General features: G+C 37.0%; 1 protein-coding gene across 2 annotated transcripts in view; it reads left to right on the top strand.

Moving 5' to 3' along the window:
- The window catches only part of NAV3 (neuron navigator 3), a 359,287-nt gene that overhangs the window by 321,033 nt on the left and 19,301 nt on the right, over positions 1-18,953 (top strand). For both annotated transcript variants that reach the window (XM_054718827.1, XM_054718826.1), the window contains 5 exons: positions 1,253-1,427; positions 6,186-6,283; positions 9,755-9,850; positions 10,119-10,287; positions 11,447-11,682. In XM_054718827.1, the coding sequence (XP_054574802.1) occupies positions 1,253-1,427; positions 6,186-6,283; positions 9,755-9,850; positions 10,119-10,287; positions 11,447-11,682 (774 nt within the window). The remainder of the gene's footprint in view (positions 1-1,252; positions 1,428-6,185; positions 6,284-9,754; positions 9,851-10,118; positions 10,288-11,446; positions 11,683-18,953) is intronic.

Raw genomic sequence — 18,953 nt, 5'->3', positions numbered from 1 at the left:
TATGTTGGATTTTTTTCTGCTCTTTTGAAATCTGATTTTCAAATACCTTTACCTGTTTTCTACTAAAAAACAAAAGTAATGAGAAAACCACAGAAATATAACTCAAGCTTTTTAAATCTGAAAGTAAAAGTGATGTCGGATGCCATCTGTAAAAGCAACGCTTTTGTTTTTTAGGTGTTTTTGTGGGGTTTTTTTTTAAGCATCTGAGGGCTAAATTCAGACTCAGTCTGTGCTCAGACTAAGTTTTCATTTTATTATTGTGAACCAGTAATCACTTGCTACCGCAGATGACTGAGGGAGAAAAGCTCATTGCTGAGCAGATTCATCTGCCGCTGTGTATATTCATCAAAAGGCTTTTGTTGTTTTAGAGAGCCTCATGCCCCATTTTGAAGGAACAAAAACTTTTTCAGATGTTAGCTAGAATTCTGAAGTAATTTGAAATCACCTTATTTGCATTATTTTGCTCTGATTTTCAACTCTCTGTGAATTCAGAATGTTACAAACGTCATCTGCTATGAGATTTTAACAGTACTTTTAAAATGAGAAATGTAAAAAAGAGATAAAAATAAAAGAAGGGAAATGTTATGAAGTCTTCAGTTATAGTATTCTCAACTCAAATGAGGCCATATCCTGAAAACATTTGATGTATTCAAAACATAATTATTGAAATTCTAATGGTTGGTGTGTCTATATTTGTGAATATATGAATGTGAGAGACAAGAAAATATTACTTTTCCTTCTTTGGGAGAAAGCCTGTTTTCATAATTTATATTTGTTTATTTAACACTAGAGGCCCAGTGCGTGAAATCTGTGCCATCGGGAGCCCACACCCTCTCACAGTCCAGGAGCCCTCAGGAGATGTCTGACTGATGGCTTAGGCTCGCTCCCCGCAGTCAGACATCCCCTGAGGGGTCCTTAGCACTGCTGCGGAGGCCAGAGAGGCTCCCGCCACTGCTGCTGTGCTCGTCAGCCCTGAGCCCGGCTTCTGGCTGAGTGGTGCTCTCCCTGTGGGAGCTCACTGACCACCAGGGGGCAGCTGTTGCATTGAGCGTCTGCCCCCTGGTGGTTAGTGCGTGTCATAGCGACCCGTCATTCAGCTGTTTGGTCGATTTGCATATTAGCCTTTTATTATATAGGATATGACCACATGCTTTATTTAGTAAACAATCTAATTAACTCTGATAAAACAGATGATACCATTTTCTCAATCAAACCTGTTCAATTTTTTTCATGTTTCCCATCTTCACAAAAGAATGAAATTGAAATACTGAAGGCTGAAAATGACCGGCTAAAGGCAGAAACTGGTAACACAGCTAAGCCTGCTCGGCCATCCTCAGAATCCTCAAGTAGCACGTCCTCCTCGTCCTCACGGCAGTCGCTGGGACTTTCTCTAAACAATCTGAACATCACAGAGTCTGTTACCTCAGGTGACTGTGTGCACACCTGCCTGAATCAAAGGGTTCCTATGACTCAACCGGGGCAGGGTGGTGATGGTGTGGCGGGGTGGCGGATACTGGAATTTGGAGAACCTTACCCACCACTACTCTCACTCATACCCTCTTAAAATGTAAGCACTCTCATTCTCAGAAGTAGTCCTATTTTTCTCTTGTAAATCTATTCTACTTTGTTACTGTTTTAAAAGTACATTCCCTGGGAAAGAGTGAGAGACTTAGAGATACGGTTTATATATCACTTTTTGAGAAGTATTTTCTCCATTTTCTCATTTGTAATAGGATAAAGGAACTTGATGATCATTAGTGCTCATGAATATGACACTAATCACCCCATGCGATTTTATAGTGCTTGGAATGTACAGAGCCCATTTACAAGGGCATCAGGACCTGTTCCTACATTTGACTAGAAGACTTTACGTGACGTTGCTGAGAGAACATAGTGATGCTAATCACTTAATCTTCAGCTATATTAAATGTTCTGTTATTATATTCAGTGGTACTAATGATGGAACAAGGGTATGGTTTCATTCAGTTGCAAATAGAATGATGTGACACGAGGTTGCCTTAATAGCTGATGATCTAGTCAGTTATAAAATATAACTGCTCCTGTGGCATTGAATTATTTTATGCACATAAGGTTTAGTTCAGGAAAGATGTACGTGTGTATCTGTGGTAATTGCAAAGTACAGCCACCAGGTGACGCTTGACAATCAATAATATACATGTTCCTGGGTAACTTTGGATTTATAGCACTGAGAAACTTCAGGAGTTGCCCCAAATTACACTAAAATATAGAAGAAGATGATGACAAAAATGAAGAAGAGAACCAGAGACACCGCATGCTAATATTGATGACATTTTAAATCAACTGCATCTCTTCCTTTTAAAATATCAGAATTTTTAAAAAATTCTACTAATAGATCTGCCCTGAATGGTCTCAATGCATACTTGCTTTCTTCTCATAAAAAGCATGTAGAAACTCCCTGAAATTCAGGAAAACAATGTTTATAATAACCTTTGGCGGGGACTGGGGAAAGGAAAACAATTCTGAAAATAAGCATCATGTAAAACAAATCCTAGTAGCCAAGACAAAACAGAGAGAAGTCATAATAAATGAGTTGGCAAATTAACAGGTAAAATAAAACTATGGAACTATGGTAATAACCTCAACATATGAATTGTCTCTGAGGTTCATCCACACTCTTTGAAAGATGCTTAAAAAGAAAGAATAAGAGCTTCAAATATATAAAATCAGAGAATTCTGAGAATATCCTGTGTTGGCTTGTTGGTGATGAACCTGACAGGGAAGAGAAGCAGGACCCACACCTATGGCGGTCCGTGCCTGTGTGTGTCCAGGGCTGGACTCCCAAGGAAAGGCAGGGGCTGGTTCCTTACAGGGTGGCTTAATGGCAGGAGTTCACCGCCTACTACATAGTTTTGTTTTTTTCCTAGGGAAATATGATCAGGTTTGAAGAAGGCAAGGTTAGTATTAAAGGTAATTTAGAAAGAACAGCCATATAAAAATGAAACTAAAATACATATCCAGGAATGTTTAGAACTCATAAAGAGTAAATATAAAATTAAAGAAGTCAAATTTAGAATTTCTGTGTTCGTTGATGTTGCCTTCACTCTTGCTTAGTGAGTTCAACATTGGACATCAGAAGTGTGTCTAGGCTGGGACATTTTAGCAGAAAACTTTCTAAGGTTCATGATTAATTTTTTTTTTTAAAGAAGGAAGTAGGTATAGAGAGGATTATTGACAAATGCCCAGTTCTTGAAACATAACCACAGGTTCCATACATCCAGTAAAGACAGGTTTCAAAAGCCTTTTTTAAATTTTTTCAAAATTTCACTTTATTATAATCAGAATGACAGATCTTTTTATTCTTCCCTCAAAATGTTTACAGAGGACCATAACTAATTTTCCTTAAAAATAAACTATAGAGGACCCTTAACCTTGATGAGTTTTGTTTTTCCTCAGAGTTCTTTCTTCAAGTGGTCAGCCTAACATATACTGGGAATAGGAATCATGATATGCTCCTCTTAGCATCAATTGAAATAGTTAGAAAAAACACATGGAGAAGAGTAATAATAGAACAGCTAAATTTATGCCCCTGGCCGGTGTGGCTCAGTGGTTGAATATTGACTTATGAATCAGGATGTCACAGTTTGATTCCTGGTCAGGGCACATGCCCAGGTTGGGGCTCAATCCCCAATAGGAGGCATATAGGAGGCAGTTAATTGATGATTCATTCTCATCATTGTTTTTTCTATCTATCTCTCCCTCTCTCTTCCTCTTTCTGAAATAAATTTTTTTTTAATTATTAAATACTGAGAATAAAGGGCTTTAAAAGCATTATATCTTATGCTCTCAGTAAACCTATGAAACAGATGCTATTTGAGCCCCATTGTACAGATAAGGAAATCAAGACTTAGGAAAGTGACTATAATAATTTGTTGAAGATCACGCACCTAGTAAGTGTCAGAGCTAATATTTGAACCCAAGTTTGGATGAATCTAGTGCCTGAGATTTTAACCATTGTGTTTTAAATAGCCACATATATGAGAGCCAAGAATAATTAGTCACTTACTTGTTGACAAATATTTACCCTACTGCTGAGACATTTTATATTTTAAGTCTATTTTTTAAGAGTAAGCATGATATAAAATGAATAACATCCTCTAAGGCAAACTGGAGCAGACAAGTAGATCAGAAATCAGATGAAACTCCTTATTATGGACTATTAGGTCATACATGAGCTGGCCCTTATATCCTTTCATGCATTCCCCACTCCTTAGTCTCTACATTCCTGCCATCCCAAATACTTATCCATTCCTTGAACACACCTAGCTCATTCATCAAGACTTTTGAATTTGTTTATATTGACGGGACCTCTTTTCCTAGGTCTTCATTTGCATAGCACATCTCAGCCTCCTGATCTTAGCTTGAAACACCTCCTCTGCCAGGAAGCCTTCCAAGATTACCTGTCTGTCTAGAGAAGGCTCCCTTCACTTACTCTATTTCACTACCCTATGCCTTTCATTTCTTACACTTAGCACATTATGAAATTATCTTGCATACTTTTGTAGTACACATTCTCACCTTGGTATTTAGTTCCAGTCCCCAGCACAGTTTCTGATATATTTTATGTGTAATCAATATTTTTGCATATTTATCAACATTTATAAATAATTGAGCAAAGTACTAAAAGGTTAATTTGGTCATGAATTATGAGAAATTTAGGTGTGAACAGGTATTAGTGAGCCACTGTAACTTCTGAGAAAAGGAGCAAGAGAATTAAGATGACACTTAAGGAAGAGTTTTATTTTTTTAGTGGGATAGGTGAAAAAGTGAGAGACTATGAGAATGGTAATCTGATAAAATAATTAAATTCCAGTAAGGGAGATAGTCTTTGATGATTAAAAAACTTTCAGCCCTGTCCGGGTAGCTCAGTTGGTTAGAGCATTCTGCCGAAATGCCAAGGTTTCCAGTTCAATCCCCCATCAAGGCACATACAAGAATCAACCAATGAATGCATAAGTAAGTGGAACAGCAACTCTCTCTCTCTCTCTCTCTCTCTCTCTCTCTCTCTCTCTCTCTCTCTCATAAAAATTAAAAAAAATAAAATATTCTAGCAAAAATCTTCATATTCTTCAAATTCTGAATGCTACTTTTTTATTATGGTCTTAAGGGATTTTTTTTTTTTTTTTTCTCCTTCCTTTGCAAAGTTGCATACTCCTCGTTATTAAGATAATGGAACCATTCCATTTTCAGAAGCTATTTGATTAAATTATTGATTCTATGATGGTATGATGGCAGCCCTTGTTTCTATAAAATTACAGTCAGAGCAGTTGAATCCTCCTGTCACCAGACACATGTGCTCTTCAGCACATAACTGAGTTTTCTTCATCCACAGAAGACTATCTTCATATTAAATATGGCTCTATAATAACATCATTGTCAAAGGAAAACATATATTTGGGCTAGTTTTCCTTAATAATTCTCCAAATTGGACATTAATCTCATATATTTTGAAAATTATCTTTAATCATATTTAAGGACTGGCGCTTTAAAGGTTAGCTAGTTTTATCATGCTTCTGTAACTCTTAGCTGATTACTAAAAATAATATTCTGGTTTTGAAACTATAAGCATAAAGAGTACAGGGGAGTGATAATTAATATGTTTTTGAAGGTAAGTATAATGCCATAGTTGAAATTCAATCACAGTATCATAATTATAGATGTAAGGTAAGCAGTGATGTAGCTGGATACGTGCCAAATGCTTGAAAATAATTTCAGCTGACAGTTAATCTCTGAACCTTTGCATTCATAAATTGTATGGATATTGAGCTTGGATACTTTAGATTGGATTGAAAAATCAGATTGCTTTTCAGTTTGTCACAGTTATAATGGTAACTGAATATTATGCAGGTTACTCAGACCAGTGTGTAATGGAAAAGGAAACACCTCATTTCCTCATCTAAAGGCCATGACCCAGCACTTGGGTGAAGATATTTGGAAGCTGAAATAAAATCTTAGATTGAAAACTTTAACCCAACCACAGTAATTCAGCTTCTTAAGGGCTAAGATTTTTAAGCCAATCAGGCTAATTTGGGAAGCAGAAAAGCTAACTAGTCCCATTGAATTATAAAACTGAGGGAGAAAACAACAGACAAATTGAACTAACATTATTTTACTTTATGTGTGTCTGTGTGTTTTTAATTTGGTAGATATTTTGCTAGATGATGCTGGTGATGCAAGCGGACATAAAGATGGACGCAGTGTGAAAATTATAGTCTCCATAAGCAAGGGCTACGGTCATGCAAAGGTATTTCTTTAATCTTAAATTCTTTATTTCTAAAGGCTGAGAATGACCATGAATCAACTGTATTTTGAATTTGAATATTGGTTCTGATTAACATATTATTAGCAGTGTTTGTCTTGGCATTACCTTAATATGTTCTAGAAGCAGAAAAATTAGGGACTGGAAAGAAATGACACCATCATATAGGTAAATCTGTGTCTCGGTATGTCATGTCTGCTCACTGAATCCTCACTGATTGTCAGCGACCCTCATTTCTAGAACTTAAATAAAAAAAAGTTGCCCTCTTTGTCATAAACATTCATATAAAATGAAATATTCTAAAATATCCATCAGGTTTCACTTGTAGAATACAGGTGATCTTTATGATGTTCAGTCACATGTTGCTACTGCTATCAAATTGGCCTTTCTGCAAAGAGACTATCTATCTACATATATAAAATCCTAAGTGACTGGTCGACCATTCGACTGGTCAACAGTTTGACCGGTAGCTATTATGCGCACTGACCACCAGGGGGCAGACACTTAATGCAGTAGCTGCCCCCTGGTGGTCAGTGTGCTCCTACAGCGGGAGTGCCTCTCAGCGAGCTTACCGAGTGGCGGTGGCAGCAGGAGCAGTGGGGCCAGGATGAGTGAGAGCGCCACAGCACCCAGCCCAGGCTCAGGCTCCTCCCCAGCCGCCTGCCACTTCGTGCACTACTACATCTCTTGGGGGATGTCAGACTACTTGGGGGATGTCAGGTTTTGGCCTGGTGTCTGGCTAGTGAGAGTGCACAGGCCAGGCTGAGGGACCCCACCAGTGCACGAATCCATGCACCGGGCCTCTAGTAATCTATATAAATATCCTAGACACTGGACAGACATATTCTACTGAGCTCAGTATGATAAGTTCTATTGGTACTACTTGTATGTATCATTTTGAAGCAAGGCCTTAGCTGATAAGGCAAATATTTTAATTTTTCTGGAATCAAATATTGCCTTCAAATGGACAATGTCATTCTGACTCTAGCCCGTTCTTAAAACTAAAAATAATATTTCAAGCTGAAAATGTATTTGAGTGGCCAAGGATACAAATTTGTAAGAATCTAATCCTTTTTGATCAAACAGTAAAACAAAAAGTGCTTCAGAATTTTTAAATAATGGAACTATTTAAATTTTTAAAGAAAGTGAGAATTTTTATACTGATCAAACATCCCAAGAATAAACTTTCTGCTTTAGCTGCAGATATGGGCCTGATTTCCTGAAGTGGGTCTTACAGTGAAAGACTATAATAAACTCAGTGAATTTTAAACTACCTCTAAGTTAAAAGTAGCTGCTTAAAAAGCACTAGAGGCCTGGTGCATGAAAATTTATGCACTCAGGGGAGTCCCTCACCCTGGCCTGTGCCCTCTCACAGTCCGGAACCCCTCAGGGGAGGTCCACCTGCCAACTTAGGCCTGCTCCCCAGGGGATCGGACCTAAGCTGGCAGTGAGACATCCCTCTGGCAGCCCAGGAGCCCTCGAGGGATGTCTATCTGCCAGCTTAGGCCTGTTCCCCAAGGTATCAGGCATAAGCTAGCAGTCAGACATCTCTCTGGCAGCCCAGGAGCCCTCAGGGGATATCCAGCTATGGTTTAGGCCCGCTCCCCTGTGGCCACCTCTGTGGAAGGCGCCACGCAAGAACCAGAACGGCACAGCCCCCTCTCCCGCCACCTCTGTGGAAGGGGAGGGCGCTGGGACTGCCATGGCTCGCCCTGCGGTGCAGGCTCGCTGGCCTTGCCCCTCCAGCCCCCACTCACTGGTCGTCGTTCCGGAAGATCTTTCCACCGTCCGGTCTAATTAGCATGTTTACTCTCTATTATATAGGATTGTATCCGTGTCCATTTTGACTGGGTTACAATAACACTGGAAAACAAGTTTTCTTTTTCAAAAGAATTCTAAAAGACAGTGTCTTTGAAAATTGAAAGTAGTTGTCTTAGTCTTCTTGGACTGCTGTAACAAAATACCATAGATTGGGTGACTTCAACAGCAGAATTTACTTTCTCACAGTTTTGCAGTCCAAAATCAAGGTGCCGGTTGATTTGATTCCTGATGAGGGTTCACTCCCCAAGTTGTACACCTCCACCTACTCCTCGTGTCTTCACATGGCCCTTCCTCAGTGTGTGTATTAGAGGAGAGAGAGATCTCTCTTCCCCTATTTATAAGACCATTAATTCCATCATGAAAGGCCCACTTCAATGGCCTAATCTAGCTCTAATTACCTCCTAAAGTTTCCATCTCCAGATACTATCACATTGGGGGTTATGGCTTTAACATGAATTTTGGGGCTGTGTGGAGGAGAACACCAACATTTAATCCATAATAGTAGTAAAAAAAAAAAAATCACAGTGATTTTGCTGTGAATTTCTCCACTTTTTATGTTAAAGGTATTGGCTTCTTAATCAGCTTATATCTAAATAATGGTGATAATCACTTACCCTCATAGAGTTAAATGTTACTGATGAAGAAATTGGAGCTCTGAACTGACTAAATGATTCACCTGTGGTCATATTTATTAATTATGTGGTAGATGTTGTATGTTGTAGAATCCATGTCTTTTAATACCTGACTCAGTTATTATTTGACCACATCTTAGGGAGTATGCAGTTGGTGACTAGATCCAATATTGTAATCTATATGCTCTTTAATTCTATCTACTGGTGTCATGATCACTATTTCACATAACCATTTGTCATGAAAAAGGATCCAATTAGACTATAAACCTCAAATTGCTTACTTTTCCAATATATGTAGAAATTTCTCGAAATCCCATCCCACAAAAATGATAAATTTGGGACCATTGTTTATATTGTAAAGGGATTCTTTGCTTGCTAAAATGAGTCCTATACATCCCCTGCAAGTCCTTTGAAATCATGAATATTCTGATAAATTAAAAATGGGATCTGTTTTGTAAGTATATGAATGCAATACTACCATGGAAAAATATTTTTAAAGCTGGATTACATTTTAAGGATAATCTAAGTGAATAACTTTTAAAAAAAGCTTAACAAAGATAAAATCACAAAAATAGTAAGATGAAGTTCTAGGACTCATATGATATAGTTCTATTCCATCTCTATCACCATTTCCTTCCTACCAAGCTGCTTCTCTCCAGGAATGTACCCTCTGCATTAAAACGGAAGACTATTCTCTCCTGGCCCTTTCCCTTCTACTGAACAGGTCATGAATCCGTTTTCCTTGACCATATCGTTTCATCTAATCTCTTATTTGTTTTGGTTGCTATTGCTGTTTCTTTCTTTCTTTGGTTGGTTGCTTAGTTTGTCGGGGTGTATTTTATTTTACATAATCCACTGTGTGTATCTGTTACTATAAAACCCATAGGCTTAATAAATATATTAGTCTTAACCATCACTACATCAATACATTTAGTAGAAAATGTAGTAATAAGACAAGACACACCGTTGGGTTTTTATCTTGTTTTATTTTGTTCTTATTTAGGACCAGAAGTCTCAGGCGTATTTGATAGGATCCATTGGTGTCAGTGGAAAAACCAAGTGGGATGTCTTAGATGGTGTAATTAGACGTCTCTTTAAGGTAAGTTGTGCAAAATATCTTGATATTAATTTTCAGATGTGTTTCATTTTGGATATGTCCCTTAGCTTTAATAGCATAGACATATTTGCTTTTACTCTCCTTCATTTCAAATATCAAGGAAAACTTTCTATCTAACCTAGTTTTATATTACCCATTTCTAAAACTCTTGACAGTTTCATATCCCCATGAGTTTTGTATTTTTATTTTTTTTTTGTAGACGAGTTGAACCTCAGTTTTGACTTTCCTGTTTTTTGTGTGTACCATTTAGGAATATGTGTTTCGAATTGATACATCTGCTAGCCTTGGTCTGAGCTCTGACTGCATTGCTAGCTACTGCATAGGGGATTTAATTCGATCCCATAGCCTAGAAGTGCCTGAGTTGCTGCCTTGTGGATACCTTGTTGGAGATAATAACATCATCACTGTGAACCTGAAAGGTAAAAATCAAAAGGAAAGGAAAAGCACATTGTATTTTTTTTACCAACATTACTTTTTTTTTTCAGTTTTCCTTCATATTTTCATATTGAAAACCTTAACTACTTTGATAGTTTTGGTATGAAATGAACTGTATTTACATTTTAAACACAGAAATCCTACTTAAAACACTAAAAATCCATGTAAATGAAATCCTTTGGATTTGAGAATGTGAAACTTGGACTGTAATTTTAAAATTCTCCAGGACTTACTAAAAAAGAAATGTGATTTAGGGAATTTCAAATTTCTAGGTTTTTTCCATTACCATCTTTCACATTGGGAAGATTCAAAACATGTATGTTCCAAAGTAATGTATTCATCACTACATTTCTGATTTTAAAATATGTGTACCCAATAAATACCCACTGGGGATAGAGAATGGAAGTTAATAATCAAGAGTGAGGAATTGTTTTCTTTGCTTTGGATAATGTGATTAATTATAGGCAAATAGAATATCTAAATTATGCTTTTCTCCGTAACTTCTTTTTCATACATGTTAAAAACTCAGGGTACATCTATATAAACTATGAATTAATAGGAATGTGTCAATATTTGATTTTATGATTAAGGTAATTGAGTAAGTAAAAAGGAGATACTGTTTCTCTACTTCTTAATTCCTTGCTAAATATCACAATTTGTGTTTTCCAAAAGCTTAAGTGGCTGTACAGCACGGGTGTGTAATGAGAGCTAAATGAAAATAGAGGAGAAACAGGAAGAAAAAGGGAAGAACATACACAAATACGTATTTTGTATTTTAGTCTTTACATTTATTCTTAACAAAACTACCACCTTCAAAGGGAAGGAGGTTTTAGAATAGAATTTACAGTAATGCTTCCATTTCTTTCTGGAAACTTAAGCGGGAAGCATGAAGTAGACAGCGGAAGGAAGCCTGAACAAAAGAAAGGGCTTGCTTGCTTTTGCATGTTCACTCTGCCTTACTACTGATGTTTTCTGTCTTAAAATGGCAGCATATGTTCGTGGGATACAAGTATCAAGGAAAGTGTTTTGCAAGGACTGCTTTGCTATGAATAACAAAGCTTTGTTGGCAGTTGACACTATATTTTAAATTCTAGCTTGTGTAAGAACAATAAGGCAAGCTGTTCCCTTTGTTTCTTCCTTCAGGGGTAGAAGAAAACAGTTTGGACAGTTTTGTTTTTGATACACTAATTCCTAAACCAATTACCCAAAGGTACTTTAACTTGTTGATGGAGCATCACAGAATTATACTCTCAGGACCTAGTGGTACTGGAAAGACCTATTTAGCAAACAAACTTGCTGAATATGTAATAACCAAATCTGGGAGGAAAAAGACAGAGGATGCAATTGCCACTTTTAATGTGGACCATAAGTCAAGTAAGGTAAGTCACAACTTCCTACGAGAACTGCTGCTATTTATCCAGCAGTGTCTTAAGCAATTAAGCATTAAGATTACGTAAAAGTTCCATATTGTACATGGAAATGTATCCATCTCTTTGACTAAAAGTAGTATGTAGTAGTTGACTAAACCCTGCTTCATGACTTTGAACAAAACTGCTATTCAATACCATTAAGTTATCACAAACATTGGGAATATACAGAAGGAAATGACAGATTCTCTATTATCTGATTTCTCTGAGGAAGTATGAGTAGAAAGAGATCTATGCAAAGTGGTATAGATGCAAGGGGTAAAAATAACAAGTCCTGGAGGAATCAGAGCTTTATAAAAAGTCAATACTTGGGTCTGAGTCTTAATAAGTAAGTAGGAATTAACTGAAGTATAGTCGTAATGGGGGTTTGGTATAATTAGAATATCCCAGGCAGAAATCCTAGGAGCAGCAATTGCTTACATCATATTTCTATAGGATTTCTGCTTAGGAAACTTAGGAAATTAAACAGTATTCCCTATTAGCATCAACTGAAAGCTCATGTACCATAATAGTCAGCTTGAACACTCTCAACTTTTAATAGGTACAAGAGGCTATAAGGCCTAGTTAGTACTTTCACATATTCTGAGTAAAATGAGACATCCTAAAAAGGAAATAGTTTATGCCTAACTCTAGGCTTTGCCTATAATAATATTCATTACATTCTCAGTTAATTCAACCTAAGGTTCTCTTAGAAAACTATATTTGTTATGACCAGTCCCTGAGGGAATCCACATGATACGGGGCCATGTTATTTTTCAGATAACCTGGTTAGATTATCTAAACTGACCCAAACTCTCAGAAACCTCAGGCCTGCACATTTTCAGGAATAAACATGATTCCCAAAGCATACAAAACTCAGTGGATTCTTGAAATAAACCATACATGTAGCTTAGTGAACAAAAAGTTCCTAATGGTATGGACAACTACATGCTAACAAACTGGAAGAAATGGAAACATTTTTAGAAATGTACAACTTACCAAGAATGAATCTGGAAGAATTATAAAATCCAAGTAGATCGACTACTAATAAGAAGATTGGGTCAGTAATCAAACACCTTCAAATGAAGAAAAGCTCAGAACCAGATGGCTTTGCTAGTAAGTTATACCACACATTTAAAGATGAATTAACAACGATCCTTCTCAAACTCTTTTAACAAACAAAGAGGAGAGAATACTCCCAAACTCATTTTATGAGTCCAACATTAATTATCCTGATACCAAAACCAGAATAGGACACTAAACCTAATTCAGCAGCTCATTAATGGGATCATTCATCATGATTAAGTGGTGCTTATCCCTGGGATCCCAGAATAACTCAACATATGAAAATCAATCATGTGATGCAACTTATTAACAAAATGAAAGAAAAGAATCACATGGTCATTTTAAAAGATGTAGAAAAAGCATTTGACAAAATTCAGCATGGTAAAAACTCTAAATACTAGTATATTAGGCATCTAAAGAACACATCTCAACAAAATAAAGTTCACAGCTAACATCATACTCAGAATAAAAGGTTGAGGTTTTTTCTCTAAAATCAGGAACAAGACAAGGGTGCCCACTCTCACCACTACTATTCAACAAAGAACTGGAAGTCATAGCTAGAGCAATTAGGCAAGATAAAGAAATAAGAGTTATCAAAATTGTAAAAGAAGAAGTAAAATTTTCTCTATTTGCAGAGGACAAGATTTTACAGAGAAAGAATCCTAAAGACTCAGCTGAAAAATTATTAGATCTAATCAATGAATTTAGTAAATTTTCAAGCTACAAAGCTAACATGCAAAAATCTGTTGCATTTCTATACACTAACAATGAAATTTTCTGAAAAAAAATAGACATCAATTTGATTTATAACAGCATCAAAAACAATAAAATACTCTATGCTATACACCTGAAACCAATGTAAAATTATGCTTAAACTAAACATTTAAAATGTTAAAACATAACTTAAAAAAAAAGAAGGAAGCCATTAGACACAGAGACACAAAGAGGGAATGCCATGTGAAGACAAAGGCAGAGACAGGAGTTATCCAGCTGCACACCATGAAATATCAAAGATTCTTGTCAACATTCTAGGAAGTTTCCCCAGAAGCTAGAAGGAGACAAAGGAGGACTTTCTTTCAGGTTTCAGAGGGAGCATGGACCTGCCAACACCTTGATTTGGACTTCTAGCCTTCAGATCTATGAGCCAATAAATTTCTGTCATTTTAAGCCAAAATAAATAAATGAACACACACACACACACACACACACACACACACACACACACACACACTAAAATACTTAGAAATAAACTTAAATTAAGATAAGATGAAAGATTTCTATTCTGAAGACTATAAGACAATAATGAAAGAAATCAAAGAAGTTACAGATAACTGGAAAGATATTCTGTGTTCATGGATTGGAAGACTTTATATTGATAAAATATCAATATTACCAAAAGCCATCGGTGCAATCCCTATCAAGATTCCAATGGTATTTTTTACAGAAGTAGAAAAAAATACACCTAAAATTTATATGGAACCACAAAAGACCTCAAATAGCCAAAGAAATCCTGAAAAAGAATAATAAAACAGGAATTATTATTATACTTCCAGATTTCAAGCTATACCACATAAGGATAGTCATCAAAAGTTATAGTACTGGCATAAAAAAAAGGACATATAGAGCAATAGAACAGAATGGGGAGCCCCAAAATAGACCCGAGCAGATATGGTCAGCTAATATGACAAGGGAGCCAAGAATATTCAATAGATTAAAGATAGCCTCTTCCATAAATGGTGCTCAAATAGCTGGATAGTCATTATAATAATAAAAGCATAATATGTTAATTAGACTGGACAGTCTAACGACCTTTCGGACATCATTCCGGATGAAGCCACCATGGCGGGGCCAAGGCAGAGGTGGTTAGGAGTGATCAGGCAGGCAGGTGAGCAGTTAAGGGTGATGAGGCAGGCAGGTGAGTGATTAGGGGCGATCAGGCAGGCAGGCAGAGTGTTTAAGGGTGATCAGGCAGGCAGGCAAGCAGTTAGGGGCAATCAGGCAGGCAGGCAAGTGGTTAGGGGCAATCAGCCAGGCAGGCAGAGGGGTTAGGGGCAATCAGGCAGGCAAGCAGTTAGGGGTGATCAGGCAGGCAGGCAAAGAACTGGTTAGGGGTGATCAAGCAGGCAGGCAAGCGATTAGGGGCAATCAGTCAGGCGGGCAGGCGAGTGGTTAGGAGCCAGAGGTCCCGGATTGCAAGAGGGATGTCCGACTGCCAATTTAGGCCTGATGCCACAGTCGGACGTTCCCCAAGGGGTCCCAGATTGTGAGAGGATGCAGGCTAGGCTGATTGACACCACCCCATCCCCTTGCATGAATTTCGTGCACCGCACCCCCCCACACACACACACACACACACACTGTGTGAGAGAGAGAACAGTACAAGTAACAAGTGCAGTGTAAGTGTTGCCTGCTATTAATTACACTAGAGACCCGATGCACAAAATTCATGCAAGAGTAGGCCTTCCTTCCCCTGGCTGCCAGCACCCAAGCTTCCCTCTGGCCACTGGCACTCAGGACCTGAGCTTCCCTTGCAAAGGGAGGCCCCGCCCAACTGCTACAGCCCGCTGGTCGGTGGCCTGGGCCTCCCTCTGTGGGGCAATCATGGGACGATGGCTGGGCCCCCAACAAATCACATCGTACCTGCCTTGGCTGGCCTGGCACCAGTGGGTGTCATAGCATGGTCCCGGATGGTCGTCCAGATGATTGTCTGGATGGTCCTTACGCTGTTCAGCCATTCTGCTTTTTGGCCATTTGGTTGATTTGCATATTATGCTTTTATTATATAGGATATAGCCCTTGCCTCCCAGTGAAGGTTTTTATAAACAAATACACACAGACCCATACAGACACACACACGCACACCTTTGCTCAAAATTGTCTTATATTTATTTTTCAAGGAGAACAAAGATATCATAAAGCAGGATGGGATCTATTAAAGTTAAATTAATATAATACATGTATTCCAAATATTTCCTTGGAGCTCAGCACTGTTCAAATTGTGGTTGAATCACCCATACTCATTACAACTAAAGAGAGACATGGGACCTGAGGCATGGAACCAGAATATTGGACCCTTCTCTAAGAAGCAAGAAGAACACAGTTGTTTGCTGGTTCCAGCCAACTTTGTTCAATGCCAACTGTGAATGTTAGGTCTCCTCATATCTTTACTTAAAAGCCTTTTAACAGAATTTTTTTTCTTTTTAGTCAAAATGATAAAAGGATTGACATTTCTTAGTCATCCTCAGTGTGCTTTTTCCCTCAATGTTGAGTTGACAAAATTCTTTAAATCTTGCTTTCTTTAAGGGAAAACAAATGGTTAGAAAATAGACTATATTTATTACAGGAAACCAAATTTTGATAAAGTTGGGTATCACTTAAAATCAAGTTTTAAATCAGGTTTATTTGGGCTTCATTAGGATGAGTTTTATTATGAACAAATTAGGTTAATAAATATTAATTATAAAATTTGCCTTAACACCAAATCCCCTGTTATATATATGTACTTTTTATCTCAGTTTAAAAAATGTTTAGTGCTTGGAGCTATTCTTATCAACATTATATGTGTCCTTTAAATTTTTTTTTATCTAATATTCCCAACACTCTTATTTTCTACTATTCCATAATAGAATATTTTATTCCATTATAAAGTCAGTTTAACTTTTGTTATTACAAAATAATGAAAAATAAAGCATTGCCAAGAGTGTTCAAATACAGCTAATGATGCTCAGAAACAGTAAAAGGGGAGGGGGGAACACACAAAAAAACATGGGCAAATCATGTGGTATTCAGCACCAATAAAGTACAAAATACAAACTAACAAATATTTTTTTCTTTATTTTTATAAGATGAGAATGAGCTATTAGTAATGCTGGATACAGAACTGTTGCCAGAGAATTTGATCAATTCATGCTAAATTGTGAGAGAATCTACACTGGTGTTTTTAGTTTTTTTTTTTTTTTTTTCTGTTTTGTTTTGTTTTTGTGGGAGTGGTAAATGAGAATAGTAATAAAGGACCAGGGATGAGAAAGTGAGGTTGTGTGAGGGATAGCTGCTAACAGTGTCGATTTATTAAGTGAAGTGTGAATGAGGCATAAAATAATAAATCCTTTCCCTGAAAAATGGAGCTTTGTAATTGTGGATGTGCTTTATACTGGACCGTAGACAGCACTGAAAAGATGAAGCCAAAAAGCACTTACCGAATCCAAAATAGCTAACAATAAACCATCAAAAGAAAAAAAAAATATTTTTGTGCTTTGATACATCTGTATGTTACATTCTGTCCCTCTTCTCACTCTTCAAGCCTTCCTTCATGCTGCCAGTTGGAATATTTTGACTGAGAGCAGTACATATAAACAATTATACTTGGTGACATTTGATATAGTGGGCCCAGAAACCTAGAGATGGACTTAGGAAAGAATATGTGGCCATCTGAAGCCACCTGGGGTATTAGGTAGGGAAAGATCAGAAAACTGGACTTGGCAGATTCATTTTTACTAGTAGTATGCCTAGAATCAAAACCAAAGAAAGCAATGATCAACAGGTTTATATAACTGCTGTTTTCTGTGTATATTTTCAAAGTATGGGATTTATCTCATCCTCAATGTCCATCTGGTAGATACAGCTGTTTTATACTGCCTGATTTGATCTTGGGCATGAGACTTTTAATGTTAATGCATCAGTACTTCAATCTAAGACTTTGCCCCCAATTAAGCTATGGTGTAAATCATGAAGTGATTTCCAAAAGATCTGAAAAGCTCTTAATTTATATGATAAAATTATTTGTGTATGCTAATTTCTACTTGCCACTGGTCCATAGCTTTTTTTTTTAGATTCCCAGCAGGATCTTCTAATCTATTACTCTTCTCAAGATGATAGCGAACCTAATATAATTTAATGACCGTACTTTTCCAAAAATCACCCAGTGATTTCTTAATTACCAAATTCAATGCCCATTGTTCTCTCTCTCTCTCTCTTTTCTCTCTCTCTCTCTCTCTCTCTCTCTCTCTCTATCTCTATCTCTCTCTCTCTCTCTCTCTCTCCTCTCTCTCTCTCCTTTCCTTATGTATAGCAAATTGCTATAGTTCACCTCTCCTTTCTAGAAATTCCTCTGATTTTCCTTTTTTCCTTGTTTCCTTCCTACTTAGAAGGCTCCTTCTTTGTCTCTTTCACTGACTACTCTTCCTTCACCTACTGGTAAGTAAAAATATTCCCATATATACTGTTCTCTCTCACATCTGTCCTCATCTGGGTGACTCCATTGGTTTCAACTTGTGTTGACTTCATTTTTAACCATGTCCACACTCTTTCTATTAGATTACAAATATGTTAATATTAGCATACTAAATATACACATTTAGAAATGCCGACCTCAACTCTGAAAAAAATATCATAAATCCATCTTCTTCCATCCATCTCTACTACGACTGCCCTCCCACCCAAATTAACACCCTCTATCACTTGGACTATTCTAGTTGTTTCTCACTGCCCTATTCACAACTTAAGTTTACTTTCCCTTCTCTCTCTCACTATCTTTATCCTTTCACCTCATGGAAAATAAAGTATCTTTTCATAATTAAAATCTGACCACATTAAAATTCTGCAATTTTTTCTCATTACTTTCTGCACTAGATCAAAAATCTTGCCACACTTCTCTATCTATATTGAGTCCCATAGTATGTTTTGGCTTTAACAAATTCAGTAATTCAGTATTCTTTTGACTGGTTTCTTTTTCTCCTTTACAGTATACTTAATACATTTTGAAATTATAATTTTGACCACATTACTCAGATGTCCAAAACATTCAATGTCTTATCATTGCCAATAGGAAGATTCCAGTAACCCTACTAATCATTCAAGATTGTACTTCCTCCTTTCTAATTTATTTACCAGTATTTACATACAACACATTTACAACTAGTTCTTTCCTACATGGGTATCATATTTTTGTGTTTCTGTCTTTGATTGTTCTTCTCCTTCTATTTGGAAAATTCTTCTATTTTTAAACATCAAAACATTACTCGATATTACAAATAAAGAATTAATAACAGTAATCCTGCCACCAAAAAGTCTTTTCCAGCAGCTACAAGTGATCCATTTTAGATAAAAACTCTCAGCCAAGTGGGAATAGAAGGATCATCCCTCAATATAATAAAGGCCATATAACAAACCTACAGCCAGCA

This window comes from Eptesicus fuscus, chromosome 7 (assembly GCF_027574615.1).
Source record: "Eptesicus fuscus isolate TK198812 chromosome 7, DD_ASM_mEF_20220401, whole genome shotgun sequence".
Lineage (NCBI taxonomy): Eukaryota > Metazoa > Chordata > Mammalia > Chiroptera > Vespertilionidae > Eptesicus > Eptesicus fuscus.
The sequence above is the reverse complement of the archived record's forward strand: the minus strand, read 5'-3'. Positions and strand labels throughout refer to the sequence as shown.